This window comes from Lichenostomus cassidix, chromosome 2 (assembly GCF_008360975.1).
Source record: "Lichenostomus cassidix isolate B80296 chromosome 2, HeHo_3.0, whole genome shotgun sequence".
NCBI lineage: Eukaryota > Metazoa > Chordata > Aves > Passeriformes > Meliphagidae > Lichenostomus > Lichenostomus cassidix.
The window spans coordinates 47490669-47505784 of NC_139482.1; the positions used below are offsets into that span (position 1 = coordinate 47490669).

Here is a 15116-nt window from a genome sequence, read left to right on the forward strand (position 1 = left end):
ATTTGTTTGGTTCTATGAGCTCTTTCACATCTAGTTCTTCCTAACACTGTTCTTAATAGGAGAGACACCTCTCAGAGGGAACCATCCTCTCATCCACAGCAGCAGGTGGCTGAATGATGGAAGGAGCAATGCTAGTTCAACCCTACTGGAATATTGTTATGTTATTGCTCACAAAATCTTATGTGTTACTGATCCTGTTTGGGTAGGGAATACTTCCATTGAACTCTAGAACTGTAGTTGAAAAATAAACTGGACTAACATTTTTATGTTTAATTTTTGGTCAAGAAACTGCTTTTCAATGTCTCTACAAGAGATGTAACTCAAAGTCTTTCACTTTTTAGTGAGTTGTCATATACTAATGATATGGTTTGGGGTTAGCATTCATTCCTGTGGTTCAGGCATAATATTCAAGGCTCACTGGCTTCTTTATTTCTTTTTTTTTAACAGCAGGAACTCCTAAGCTGCTTTTCTTATACGTCTGCAACTTATTTTACTTATAATATTTAAACAGTGAGTAATCTCTGAACTCTTGAAATTCCAAAATCATATTAGAGTGAAATTCCCTGTTAACTCTGCTAAACACTTTGTTATTCTGGAACATTAAGTTTAATTATTAAACATAAAACAAGTTCAGGGGGAAAGTGCATGTATAAGGAAAAAATCCTTTGCTCAGGTACACATTTCTTTCCTTGATCAGTGGCACTTTTCACTTATTTAGTAGCAAAACCCAGTAACTGGTGGTAGTTGTATGGCCCAGGGAATCACTGCCCGTCTGTGCTTTAAGACTGACCAAATTGTGGTCAGAGGTACTCCTGTCTAGATTTATGGGTATGTTCTACATGTCCCAGCACAATGATGGTCTCTGACACCTCAGCAACTTCTCCAGTGGTTCTCTCTTCATGATGAAAAGAACATTAGGCCTTTCACGTATGAGATTGCTATCTCAGTGAAGCAAAATGAAAGGCTTGTTCCTTCCTGTGTGTGGGCTGAGAAAACCCTCAGTAGTGCTTGGTCAAACAGCAGCACCAAAGGCTGTTTTTTCCACTCTGCTTATATATGACACATGATACAGCTGCATGAAATGACACATTTCAGGGTGAGGTCACAAAAAGAAGAGATTATAAGGTAAAAATTCAAATATTTTATTGCTCTAAATAGTGAAAAAAATTCTAATATATTTCTAAGTGTTATAAAATGTTGGCATGAAACCGTAATTATGCTGTTTAGAACAACTAAAACTTGTACATTCTCAAAACCACCTTGAAGTATTAACACTATAGGCTAGAAAATGAATTGGTTTGTAAAACTTTTGGTATAGCAAAGTTTCTGGGAGCTTTCTTGTGCTTGTCTTGGGGATATTAGGCAGGTATACAATTTTAATCATTTAAATGCAACTAAGGTCATGAATTTTAAAAGGAGGTGAACAGAAAGGTTTATATTAATTTTGGCTGTCTAAAGGTGTTTTGCCTGATGCTTCATAAATAAGAAGTTTCTCTGAAGATGTTTTTCAGTTGCAGTCTCTCGCTTTACAGATGAGCGCAAAGAATTAAGAATTGCCGCTTAAAACAAGTTTGCTGATTTCAACCTTCAAAGGAATCAGAGAGAGAAGACACTGCTTTTTTGAGAGATAATTTTTCAGCTCTTACTTTGTTCTTTCAAATCTCTTTTTAAGGTAAGGAAAAATTTCATTAGCAAAGCAAGTATCTACCCCACATGCTATCCCTGTGTACTTGTACAGAAATCTGTATGCAAGTTCATGTTTTAAGTCTAAAGAAGAGTGCAGCTGTATGTGGCCATGTTCAACATGTGCCAAAAGAATTATATCTTTCAGAAGATCATTCCTAAATTAATTTTTAGGTTTTCTTCACTTTTCATAGTAGAGTAGCTCAGGTCAAATTCTGAAGCAAAAATACTTGCAGATGAAGCAAGAAGAGATTGAATTTTCATTGGAAGAACTTTATTTTCAATTTACACCATGTATCCAGAAACAAACTGTTGCTACCTTAAGAGTATTCTGTACCCATCCAGCAAGATGTTAAAAAAGGCAATCAGGTGAACCTACATGATAGGTACAATATCTTTGCATTTCAGTTCTTTCCCATCTTCAATTTTAGCTTTATAACATGAGTGTAGATAAAACTTGCACAATTTAAAAACAGTGTCTTTGCTATTTCAAATGGCTGAATCTAGAGGCAAATAACTGAAAATAAAATCCTAGAATGCAGTTCAGCAAACCAAAATCTCATTCATAATTATGTAAAACATGTTTTAACACAGAGAGGCATGAATTATTGCTGTCATATGTAGTATTGATGCCTGAATGGGCTTACCTAAAAGAGAAGCTAGACAAAGTTAACAGAGGGAAAAGCAATTATATTTGTTGAAGGGCTTTCAGGTATATTTAGGGCCGTCACAGCCCTCCCAGGGGCTATACCCAAAATGGACAATAGGTCGTGGGTTTTTCATACTGTATAAGTTTGTCTATTTGCATATCAGTGGTTAATCCTCCAATTACAGCTTCAGATAACAAAGTCAGCTTCTCCAAGTTTGCTCCCCGCATTTCACTGAGGGGTCTGAGACAGTAAGGTGTCCTTGAGTTTCCAGCCTAGAGAGGAATTAGTTTGTCTAAAAATGAGTGAACAGTGGTTTAGCACCCTATATGGGGTCTAGAGTTATACACTAAAAGAATTACAGGATTACAGGTACATGGAAAAATATAGAAGTTAAAATCCTAAGGCATCAGTATGACAACAATTAGAAGGTTGTACGCTACATGGGATAACATAATTTAATGAATGGTACAGTTCAGTACAGTGTCTGTTTATGAATCCATGACATTCCAGTTAACAATAAAGGAAGTAGCAAAGGAAACATGTCACTCCTATTTTTCCTCCTCAGTAACCTTCAGAAGAGGAACTTACGAGGATGCTCAACAGCTGTATAACCCAACAGAACCATTCCTCCAATGACACACTGCTGGACTTCTCAGAGAAGCTCCACACTGTTCTGATAGCCCTGTACATCACCAACCTGGCTGGTGGCACCCTCGGGGTCATCATGATGTCCCAACAGTTGTTTCAAAGGAGATCACAATCTGTGATGACCATCATCATCATCAGCCTCCTAGTGCTGCACACCTTCATGCTCCTCAGCATCCCCTTCCGCCTCAGCTACTACATTTTGGGGGAGTGGAAATTCGGGAGGTTCGCGTGCAGGCTGGCGAGCGCCATCATCTACCTGCACATGTACGCCACCTTCGCCTTTTACGTGGCCATCATTGTAGCCCGCCTGCTCCGCCTGGAGCTCCGCAAGTGCTACACCACAACCTGCGTCGGAGCTGTCTGGCTGCTGGGAGCGCTGGTCATCACTCCTGTTCTTCTCTCGTACTACGGCACCTCGAAGACATACAACTCCTCGGAGTGCTTCCAGTTCCACAGGGAGATACAAGAGGCTCACATGGTGATTGCTAACTACTGCCTGATTGGGATTTTGGTGGCAGTGTGTGCTGTGCTCACCATAATCCAGCTGACTGTGATCTATAGAGTGGCTGTGAAATACTGGCCTGATGTTAACTCTCATGTGGAATTCAGGGCTCAGGCAAAGAGTTTCTTCTTCATCTTGGTAACATTAGTCTTCTTCGTGCCTCATCATGTATTCAGAGTATATTATATCCAAAACTACCGCTCTGATGGAGACCATAAACTACTGCTATACAACGAGGTTTTTTTAGCTTTAACAACAATGTGCTGCTTGGATATGCTGTGCTTCATAGCAGGAATAGCTCACTGAACTGTGAACTACCAGGAAATCCAGCTGCCACTTGTCAATGCTGGCTTTTGACAGAATTAAAACTGTGTTGGGATTTTCCTGAGCTAGGAAGACTGGTGAGTTTTTGGCATGTCTCTGTAGGTCTACAGCATTATTTGGCTTTTGCAGACCAGTAAGGTTCCCCTTTCACAAGCTAATGTCTTTTATTTTCCCTCTAGAAGGCAGATGCACCCATGAATCTCACTCTAGTCTTGACCTAAAAGTCATGTCCTGAAGCTTCATTAAGATTTTCCTCAGCTGTCCTTCTCTAGAAATTACAGCACATGTATCCATTCCTTTGTATTTCTTTTTCCTCAATGTGTCCACAAAGTAACCACAACCCACTGTGGACAATAAATTGTCTGCTCTGAAGATCTAACAACTTCTTCTAGCAATTGTGATGCCAAAGGGAAGAGGTAGAAGAAAGAAATTCCTTTACTAGGATATTTGTACTGATGATTTTAGACAGCAAGGGCATAAACTCTATTCAAATGAGAAACATTCACAGAAATTCAAGGATGGGTCAGGTTGGAAGGGACCACAGTGGGTCATCTGGTCCAACCTCCCTTTGTATAATTTATACAAATTATATATTAAATTAAATCATATGAAAACTAATCATTATCACAACTTTACCATTACTTTTGTCATTCCAAATACACAAGCAGTTCACTGAATTGTGATAATTATATATTTAGAGTGAATGAGAGCAGAACAGACCATAGGGTTAAAAAATTCTGCCTTATGTCACTCTTCTATCAGGACTGAATCTGTGGTTGTTATCTCTTAGGTCCATTGTAGCCAAAAAAGTTGCTGTCGTTCTATAACTGGATCTGGAATTCAATTGAGGGGAAGGATCAGACACTCTCCAGGACAGGGAAATATTTTATCAGCGTTCAAAAGCCTTTGATGTTTGGTCACTTTCAGTTGTCTGTTGATTTATTATCAGATGCCATATTTTTTCCATTTCCACATGTAACAAAACAGAACAAGAATAAACTTAATGAACAGTGTTTAATCAGTTCAGCATATGCTCATGTATGTGTATACAAACTTGTTCTGAAGTATATCTTTTCTCCATTAGATAGATTATATTCTTTGGGAATCACATCCATTCTGGGAACCTCTGTTTTATCTTCATGGTTTAAAAGTTCTTTCTAATGATTCATTCTTCCTGTTCTGCTCTGTGCAGAAGGTCTCTAACCCTTCTGCTGCAGGCCCCACTGTTGTTTGCTGCATGCCAGCAGCTTGAGGCCAGATTTCTCCCGCCACAAACTCCTAGGAGTCACACAAGGCTACACTTCCTCCTTCCTACCCCTATAAGTTCCCATCATTTTTATTCTGGCAATCTTTGCTACAGAAAGTGCTATGATCATTGGATTCAAACAGATTAAAGCTTGATTTGGGAGGATTATAAAGTACACTTAAAAAGTAATGCTACTGATACCCCAGATTGATGACATTTCTTTGAATGAAAGAACTGACACCTACTCTCTCAATCCTGAATAAATGTTTTTGCCTTTGTTGAAAACTCCGGATGGTTTCAGGATCCTTTCTGCCTCTTTTAAAATATGTGAGGTGTCCAGGGTCCAGCATCAAGTGCCAAAATTTGAAAACCCTGGTCTTATGGCTTCCACTGGAGTTAACAGGTACACTTCTGTTCAAACAATAGATTGATCAGCCCATGATTTTCAAAGGCAGCACGTAGACCTAGAGTTCAGTATGACAGAGATGAAGTGCAAAGTGACAGATTTTAAAGTTGGATCTACCAAAGCCCTTAGAAAAACTGGCAAAGCTGCAGGTGGTACAACAAGTACACTGTTTTGCCCTTACTGTACTCCTGGGGCTAAATAAAAAATCTGTTCCTTGAAGAAGTGTCCTATGTCACTGCCTTTTCCCACTGGCCAATATTTTCAAGGTGACCTACCTGGCGAAGATTAGAATCATTTGACATCACTTGTGACTCTGCTGATCAGTCCATCATAACTGTGTGCAAGTCTAGGGGAGAAAGAGGAAAATTACATGCATGTCCTCAGCCATGGTAACAAATCATGCCTAGATTGTCTTGCCTTTACTATTGCCTGACATTTTTCACCTGTGCCTGGTTGTGTACCTTGCTGAAATAACCCTGACCTACCTGCTTGCCTTCCTGGTGTGATGCTGAAGCTGTGTTGCCCCTTAGAGCTGTGTGGTAGCCACTGGCTGCTGGCTGGCACTGGGTCTGCTCTGCTTGCCTTGCCTAGCTGCCATGAGACTGCACAGAGCACAAGCTCTGGCTGGGTTGGAGTGAATTTGCACAGCATCAAGGCCTTCTCTCTTTCCCACTCTGCCCCACAGTGGGTAGGCTGTGGGCAGACAAGACAATGGGAGAGCAGTTGTGTCGGTCCCACAGTGGTCCCACTATGGTCCTCCTAATTCAGAGGATAATGGATTAAGCATTGATCCCAGTGTTGTTACATCTAAGACTCACATCTAAGACAGAGATAAGCTCTATTCAATACCCAGTCCCCTACTGAGATCTTTAAAAGCGTTTTAAAAACCAGTTAAAATAAAAGATGATCTCTCGTGAGAAGGATGGTCTGAGAAATAAATTCTGAAAGGACAATAATATTGAGCTGAGATTGTAGGGTACTACTCTTACTATGAATTATGTAATGACATCCCCATGAAAACAGTTTAAAATGTTGATTTTAATGCCATTTGCAGGACCCAAGTAATTCTGGAGTAATTACAGACATTAATAATTGCTTTCACATCAAAGGATCAAGTAAAATTGTAAGCCATTTAGTCACCCCATTCATTTTTAATGTTATCCAATGAACACTGGGAAAATCCTCAGATGTTCTGGAGCAAAGAATATCAAACTGCAAAGGGTATGTTTCATTGTTTCCTCTGTGTGTGAAGTTCTGCATAAACAGAGCAGGCAAGCAGACCAAAACCAAAATTCCTTTTGTATCCCTGACTTCCTAAGTTAGTTTGATGGAAAGCTGTGGGTGGTTCTTACCATCAGGAATGAGTGTGTTCACTGCTGTCACAGCTACACTGCTACTACAGGTGGCCTGTTCCTCCCTAACTCGACCATGTCCCTGACCCACAGTGCTGAGGGTGATGCTCAAGAGACATAGCTGGGTTTAGTTCATATCTTGCTTCTGATTCATCTGCTCCTTGTGCCTGCTCACAGAGAAAGGTCAGATTGATGATCCTGTCAGATGGACATGCCCCTCACTGCAAACAAGCAGCAGGAACAGATGTGTTAGGAGGAAACAAAGGCACACTCCCACTCCCATTTTTTTCCTTCTTCACGCAAGCAATGACACTCTTAACACTAACAGATACTGTCATAAGTAACTCTTTTATTTCTTTTTTTCCATGTCAAACCTAAACATAAAAACACACATACACTCCAGTGTGGGGCTTCGAGTGCCACTGTGAGGCACAGAGCAGCTATCTGGCATACAGAGTGGAACTACATGTGGGTCAAATTACGAAAGAAATTGAAAATTGCTTTATCCATAAGCACATGGTTAAAAACATTGCAGAAAAGCTACAGGAGGGTAGCATTTGTTGAAATGATGCACAAAGAACAAATACCAGACAAAACTAAGTCAAGAGAACTCACAAAAAAAATAATTTTAGAATATATCAATGCAACAAAAGACCTGCAAAAAAAATCCCCTACAATTTCTTTATGTCTTCTTTACTACACTGTTTTCAGCTGTCAGTTAGGACCCACACACTAAATCCATGGTAAGTCAAGACCATGTGTTGTCCGGCAAAGGGTGTCACATAAATTGTACAGAAACATCTTGTTCATCAGCCAACAATTTTGTGATCAGTCTGACAATCAGAGGATGAGAATCATTGCTCAGGAAGAGGATGCTGATGTTGTACATGATGAAAGAGTTGCAGATTCTGACTCTCTTGGGGCTGAAATGGCCTCGCTGCCTGCAGGAGCTCTCCTGCTTCAGGGAGATGAAGCACAATCACTTACGGAAAACCACACGGGAGCACTGAGGTACATGTGGAAACACATGAGTAAACTTGCACACAGCAGAAGAAGGGAAAGCAGGGCTCCAGATGAAGCAATTTTCTTTCTGACAAGGAAAGATGTGATGGGAGTTCTCAGTGCCTTAGTGCTAGCAAGAGAGTGGTGCTAGCAACGGCTGTCTGCTTTTATGTCCTGGCAGGCAAGGAGGAAGCTGATGAATGTGTCAGAGGAAAGAAGGCTGCAGGAGATAGAGTAGAAGACATCGTGTTGCATGATGATTCTTTCATTCATGATTTCTCTCAAATACTTGGAAAAGCTGATTTTTGCTTCCCAAGACATAGTGCTGTTGCATAAAACATTGTATAAATTCTAAAACTCCATGGACATAAATTGCATTAATCTACTGAGCAAAAAAATAAAAAACCCACTATGAAAAGTTAGAACCTTTCTATGATATTAAAAAGTAGATAAAATACCTGCTGCTTTATTTTCGTACTCTGCTTGGCAGAAGACTCAAACCCAGTGACACATCTTACATTAGCACACCACTACACTTTACTCAAAGATGTGATAAAAAATCCTTCAGCCATATTTTTTAATAAATCCGCTTCCTGTAGCAATCCTTCCTCTTTCATTTTCATATCCTCTGTCCGTGGAAAGCCCCTCTAAAATGTTGCAATATGGAAACCAGAAGGTGAAAAAGCTTCCTACTAGAAAAAAGCTGGGGAAAAGGGGGAATTTTCACAAGTTCTACTTTTTGTTTTTCCCTTGGCACTATCATTCCAGCCCCCTTTATAGAACTTAACCTAAGCAGGTGACTGCTTGTGTATCCTGGATGGAGCAAATGAAGAAACAAATTTGGAAAGGGGCTTTTCTGCAATGAGGAATGCCAGGATGACTCATTGACTCATCTACTGCTGCTGCTGTCTCTCTCACTGTCCTTTGCTGCAAAAGCACGAAGTGTCAGGGCACAGGCTGGTGGTGTCTGTCCCATAAACAGGGCTGTGCAACATAAGTCAACAGGCACTTTCCTGCTTTAGCTCTACTGCTACCTTCTACAGTTACCCTAAAAACATTCCTATCTGTAAAAAGGCACTTTTCCTAGTTACTAGTAACTTTCCCCCTAGCCCATAGAATTCCTCAAAGGAGAAATGTATTTTCAGACAAACGGCACATGAAAAGTGCCAATCTTTCTTATCTCAAATTTCCCCCTTCCCTTGACATTTTACCCTCTAACTCCCCGAGAAGAGTAACTTCAGCAGAAGTTACTACTGGATTAGTTAAAACTTTTTAAAATTTCAGGCTGATGAACAAAATATCTCTGTGCAACTTATGTTCCCTCTTTTGCTTTATAACAGATGATCACACCTAATGATTTATCATGTGTGTGTGTTGTAGCCTCAGCTGGCCACTAAGTACCACACAGCCTCTTATTCACCTTCCTCCCCTTCCCTCCCTGCTTGGATGAGGAGGTGAATTAGTAAAAGGACAAAACTTGTGGGTTGGGATAAACACAGTTTAATAATTAAAATAAAGTAAAATATAATAATAGTACTAATAATACTAATTATGTTAATAAAAATAATAATTATGATGAAAAGGAGAGACAGGGAAATAAACCCCAAGAAAAACAAGTGATGCACAACACAATTGTTGACCACCTGCTGACCAGTGTCCTGCCTGTCCCTCAGCTGCAATCAGAGGTCTTCCAGCCAGCTCTCTCCAGTTTATATCCATACTGACCATGGTAGTCTGTGCAGTGGAATGTCCCCTTGGCCATCTCATATCAGCTGTCCTGGCCATGCTCCCTCCCAGCTTCTTGTCCACCTGCTCAGTGCTTCAACATGACACTGAAAAGTCCTTGACTTAGGGCAAGAACTGCTCAGCAACACCAAAAACATCAGTGTGTTATCAACATCACTTTAATCCCAAATTCAAAATGCAGCACTGCACTAGCTACTGAGAAGAAAATTAACTCCACCCCAGTTGAAACCATGGATTTAGCATGTGGCTCTTCAGAATACCTGAATAAAGAGCACTTTGTAAGCAGTTCTTTCTCCCTTTAAAGATGAGTGGTTTGGTATCATATGGCACATGGTTCATCTCCTCCTTGTCTGTTTGCATTTCATCTCTTTGGTGAAACACTGGTTATATGTTTGTGGGTGGGAAAACTAACTTACCAAGTACCAGAAAGTTCAGTGTAATTTTCCCAGATTTCTAGACTTGAGCTAGTCTGTTACCGATTACCCTGAAGCTTGATTTATTTCATTTGCTGCCAGCCAAGTTCTGGCAGGAGGAGGCTGTAGAGTATAAGGTTTGAGAACCACTGCCTTAAACCAAAGTTACAGTGTGATTACAATCACTTTCCAGAAGATTTATACAGCTTAAAGGCTTTTTTGGGTAACAAAAACTCTTACACAACCTGGTGTCTGCCCACAGATGTGTCATCTGCAGTTTAAGAAGGTTCCCACCACACAACCACATCAACTCAAAAGCTTTGTTCCAACACCCATATCATATACATGGAATGGACTCTGACTCACAAGACAACCTTTGTGCCAAAGCAAGGGCTTTTTTGTTGAAATACCTGAACAGCCTTGAGGGTGGCTTCCTCTGACAGTACACTCTGTATAAATAGGAGAATGATTTACAAAATAATCTCACAAGAGCAGTGTGAGACGTATGTGAAACATTATAGCAAGATTAGAATCACATAGAGGAAGGAACTCTTAAAATTCTGCAAAATGGAGACAACAAAACCAACAAAATCTTAGGTTTTATAAAAGAGAAACAGTTCAATTGTAAAACTTAGGCCATTAAAAATCAAGATAAAACAATGCAAGGGAGAATAGGAAAAAAAGGAAATGTGTAAGTCATAACCACTTATTTTTTATCTAAAATGGCAAAGAAGTTAAGAGAGAGCAAGAGAAATAGATAAAAAGACAAGGAAAGGAAAGAGGCAGCTTAAACGTGTGTCTGAAGTAAGCTAACAAAATTTGAGGGGTCAAAGAAAAACAACCATTGCTGTCTGACACATAGAGGTGGCTGAAAGCTGAAATGCTAGGGAGATATTAAAGACTTTTAGGACAGTCTTAGAAGACCAAAACTATGGATTACACTCGCAGGAGAGGAGATACCCCCAAATCAGAATATCTCTATTATTAAGTATGATGATATCAAATTCTATTAGTTTTCTTCTAGAATTTTTCTCTCACTATTGCTCACAGAGCTTGAAAAGGAATTCAATTAAAAAGGAATGCTCCTCTCTCTCATTATCAGACTGAATAAAATCTTTTTAATCAGATCTTGTCAGATCAGAGAGAATAATAAGCTAATGAGAAAGCAGTACATCCTCTACACCTACTTCTGCAGTGGTGAGTTCCTCATGGAATAGCTCCTGGGAAAAAGCCCTCAGCTCACCTTTATTCCTGCACACCCACTCTGCATGAACCAACAGGGGCCCGATGAAAGCACCCCAGATTTTCTGCCAGCAGGTAACAGACACCAAACAGTCTCCATGTGCTGACATTTCCCTGAGCAGCTGCCATCAGGGGAGGCTACAGATGAAGTGGCATGGAGGCACTTCCACCCCAGCAGTGTCCCTGTAATGCAGACATGGAGCGCAGTCATGTGCCCAGGATACCTCTGCCTGGGGGACTGCAGTGCAGGAACAACTTGAGCAGCCAGGGAAGAGTAAAGATGTTGTCTGATTTAAGCACGTAATAGGTGCAGGTGGTGCCAGTCATCAGGCTCTAAAGCCAAGATCCTTGGACTTTAGAAACGCCCTTGTAGCACATTGCTAAGTTAGATCTTGCATGTTCTGCTGAGTTTATAATTTAGAAGAGAGTCCACAGGGCTTCCCCCCTGTAAAATCCACACACAGCTGCAATCCAGCAAGTTTTGGATCATCAACTCTTCCTGCAAAACCAGAAGAGAATATCCCCCATTCCTTACTGCTAAGGGTAAGCCCCTGCCTTTGTTTTCTGGTGAGTAATATCCTTGCAGTAGGTGCATTTCACGAGGTGCTGCCAGCTGGCCAGTGGAATATAGCTGGGCACATGTTCCTGGGAGGGAGGGCAGTGGGAATATGAGTGTATAAGCAGCTAGCAGAACCAACAAAACACACTTTCAGAGAATTAAATGAGATGGATGCTAGCCAGTCGGAAAAATATGTGAATGCATGTAAAAAAATATGGTAAGACTTCAAGCAGTTGAAATATACCATTAATCCATGTGGTAACCCGAGAAACCCTTTCTACACAGATTTAGAAGAGGCACTGGCAGAATATCTGAAATAGAGCTGACAGTGACGCAAGCACCCAGTTTGGCAATCATTAAACAACCGTGTTAGCTGCTCGGGGGAATGCCTCTTGAAATCTGTGTAAGATTTCAGAGAAAAGAACTCATTAACCTCCAAACTGAGGTGTAAATTTGCCATACCACAATACCATGAGACCGTCCTGTCACTCTGTGATTTATTGCTCTTAAAGGGACTATGCTACTACGTGTCCTCAGATAAACCAGTGGGCACCAACAAAATGCACATAAAAATAATTTTCAGGACTCTAGAAGGAATTAACAGTGCAGACTTCTTTACTGGATTAACTTCACTTATCCTCATCCATCAGAGCTGTACAGAACTCCCCCTCTTCTCTTGCCAAACTCTCTTGTGTTGTGTAACAGCATTATGAGAGTAGTTTGTTTCCAAATGATATTGAGGAAGACTAATATTATTAGGTATGGATATGTGCAGTACTGCTATCATAATGTTCTGCCTTGCACAGCTCCAGAATCAGTACGCCCAGGCTCAGTATGAACCAAAGACCAAGCAGTGCTAGCTGCATAATTGCTCCGTTTCAGCAATGGGAAGAAGGGACCAGAAATGATCCATGTCCTGTACTGATGCACCTAATTTTTCCTGACCAATGTTTACAGCTCCTCTTCCTGTCCATCAAAATGCCAGGACCCACCAGAGATTCCCTACCCGTGAAGCTGGTGTGTCTCAGAAATGATGAATACATCTGGAAAGAAGTAAGGCAGGATATGTCAGTAAATTACTTGGCTGGTGCCTGTGCTGAGGTGGAGAAGCTTTACCCTTGCTGTGCTAATACACCAATCACTCCCCCCTGAACCTTCAGGAAAGACAGACATTTTGCAAGGCTGTTTCACCATGTCTGAAACACAGGTGCAAGCTGAGTGTATTGGACCTCACGTCCTCTGCATCAGGAAGGAAGTGATCAGCAGGTCTGCAGGGTAAGAGTGCTGGTGTCAGCAGAGACTAAATGGCACGAGGTTTTAATAGCACTTATCAGTGCTTACACTGACTCCCAAGGGTCCCAAGACTCCCAAGAGTCACAAGGTTTACTGGCAAGTACAAAATCCCAGTTTTCATCACGGAGAAAGAACAGTTTCAGAACCTTCTGAGAGCTAAAGAGAAATATTTAGCAGCAGATTCTCAGTGGGAGCTGAAATGCCAGAGTTTCACACAGAAACCCTGTCAGTCTTTGACTTTAGCTTCATGTTTTCATACACATCAGCTGGCAGCTGCAGACCTACCTGTGGCGGTGATGGCTGATTACTTACTTATTACAGAGAAAGAAGTGATGGTGATCAGGATGTGTGGAACTGCTGTGCATCCCTGAGAGCATTCTTGGATGTCCTAATCTGGTGTCGATTATGTGAGCAGATCACATCAACAAATCGCCTCCAAAAGCACATCTGTAGGTGAACTTCTTGCTTTGGACTAATATAATCTCCAAGCAAAAGAGAACTTGCATCATCTCCAGGTAATTGTGCATTGAAATAACAGGCAGTGGTGAGCACAATGGTCATCAAGATTTTCAAGGTTATTTGTTAGGATACTGATACCCTAAGACTGGAAAAAGCAAGATGTCCTTTCAGTTCTGTCAGACATGGCTGTTGACAACAGCAGAGAGAATATCAAGAGGCTTTTTGAACTCTGGGTCTGTACTGTGGAAGATGCTGACTGTGCTATAAGCTTCTCAAATGTGTCCTCTCATTTTGCACAGTAAACGAAGTAAGGGTGAAAATTGATCAAGAACAGCAAGGCTGCACCAGGTGTCTAAGGGGAACACAGCTTTTCTCTGATTCTAAAATTGCTAATATCATAATGATATATCAGAAACTGACTTTACCTCTCCTTTGAAGCAACTTCTGACAGCAACAAAGAGTAAATCCAAAACAAAAGAGAAAGTCCAACTAATCATAATTTGGTTGGAAATTGGCTAGATTAGCCAGATGCTGAAACAAAGTAAGTTTTTCTAAGGAAAATGTGAGCAGTTTGGTTATATTGATGGAAATTGATGGAAGCTCACAGGTATATTTTAACACATTTCATTTCTGTCAATATAAACTCTGCTAGAAGTAATGCAGAAGTGATGCTAACAGTTTGATTCACTGATGAGGAGGAAAGCTAACAACGAACTCACACAGCACAATAATATTATAGGTGAAGAACTATCTGTTGCCCTGCAGCAAATCTGCAGCAGGGTGTGTGTACTATTTCTGGATTTATCTGTAGTCCAGTATGCAGTTGCCTTTCTTTTAAGTACCTACTGCTACCTGCTCTTTCACTAAAAAGGTAACAAGCACTGTAGCAACTGGAAACCCAACCACAGAACTATTTCTTTTGAATTTACTTCTGTTATCAAGTTGTTTTTTCTGCAATGACACAAAGAAAAAAATTCTTCAGCTTTGTCATGCATAGTGGCACACTAGTTTTGTTGTGCAGAAAGTTGTGTGTGCATAGGCAATAGCTGTGACAGCGTGAAGAGCACCACACTACGAAACTTTCATAACAATGCAATTATTAACTTAAGTCACTCCGACACATTTTCCAATAACTGCTTTGTATGTGATATCATAATCATTTATGTTAGATGATTCAAAATGTGACACTATTAGAAACCTTTCTGACATAATTATTTTCAAACTTCTTCAACAGAACTGTGGTACTTGGTGGTATCGTGATATTTTTTGTTGGTTTTGGTGTCATGAAAGACTCATGTGGGATTACTCATCAGCACTGTTTTCCCTTTCTTCTTCACCATGCTCTGTTGCATCTGCCCACTTGTCAGCTTCTCAGAAAGCATCTTCCAAGTTTTCATATGTGTTTCTTCCTCAGCAGTAGCATAACCACCAAGTGACATTCTCAAACTTGCCTGAATAGTTTCTATGCTTCCAACATTTTGGTTTTAAAGAGGGTTTGTCAGGTTCTTCACCATGAGCTGAGCTGGCCTCTGAACATATTAAGTTTCACTATCCCTCACAAACACCACAAAAACCCCCCATCCAGAATACA

At 40.6% G+C, this 15116-nt stretch overlaps 1 protein-coding gene across 2 annotated transcripts; it reads left to right on the forward strand.

Annotated features, from left to right (window-relative positions):
• The first annotated feature begins 612 nt into the window (after positions 1 to 612).
• Positions 613 to 5592, forward strand: LOC146441322 (putative G-protein coupled receptor 141). Of its 2 annotated transcripts, none has more exons than XM_085051439.1 (2): positions 613 to 1125; positions 2899 to 5592. In XM_085051439.1, the coding sequence occupies exon 2, from the start codon at positions 2926 to 2928 to the stop codon at positions 3787 to 3789; it is 864 nt and encodes a 287-aa protein (XP_084907565.1). In that variant the 5' UTR covers positions 613 to 1125; positions 2899 to 2925; the 3' UTR covers positions 3790 to 5592. The 2 variants fall into 2 exon arrangements, with proteins under 2 accessions (XP_084907565.1, XP_084907564.1); XM_085051438.1 differs by lacking the exon at positions 613 to 1125 and adding an exon at positions 1469 to 1672.
• The last annotated feature ends 9524 nt before the right edge of the window (positions 5593 to 15116 follow it).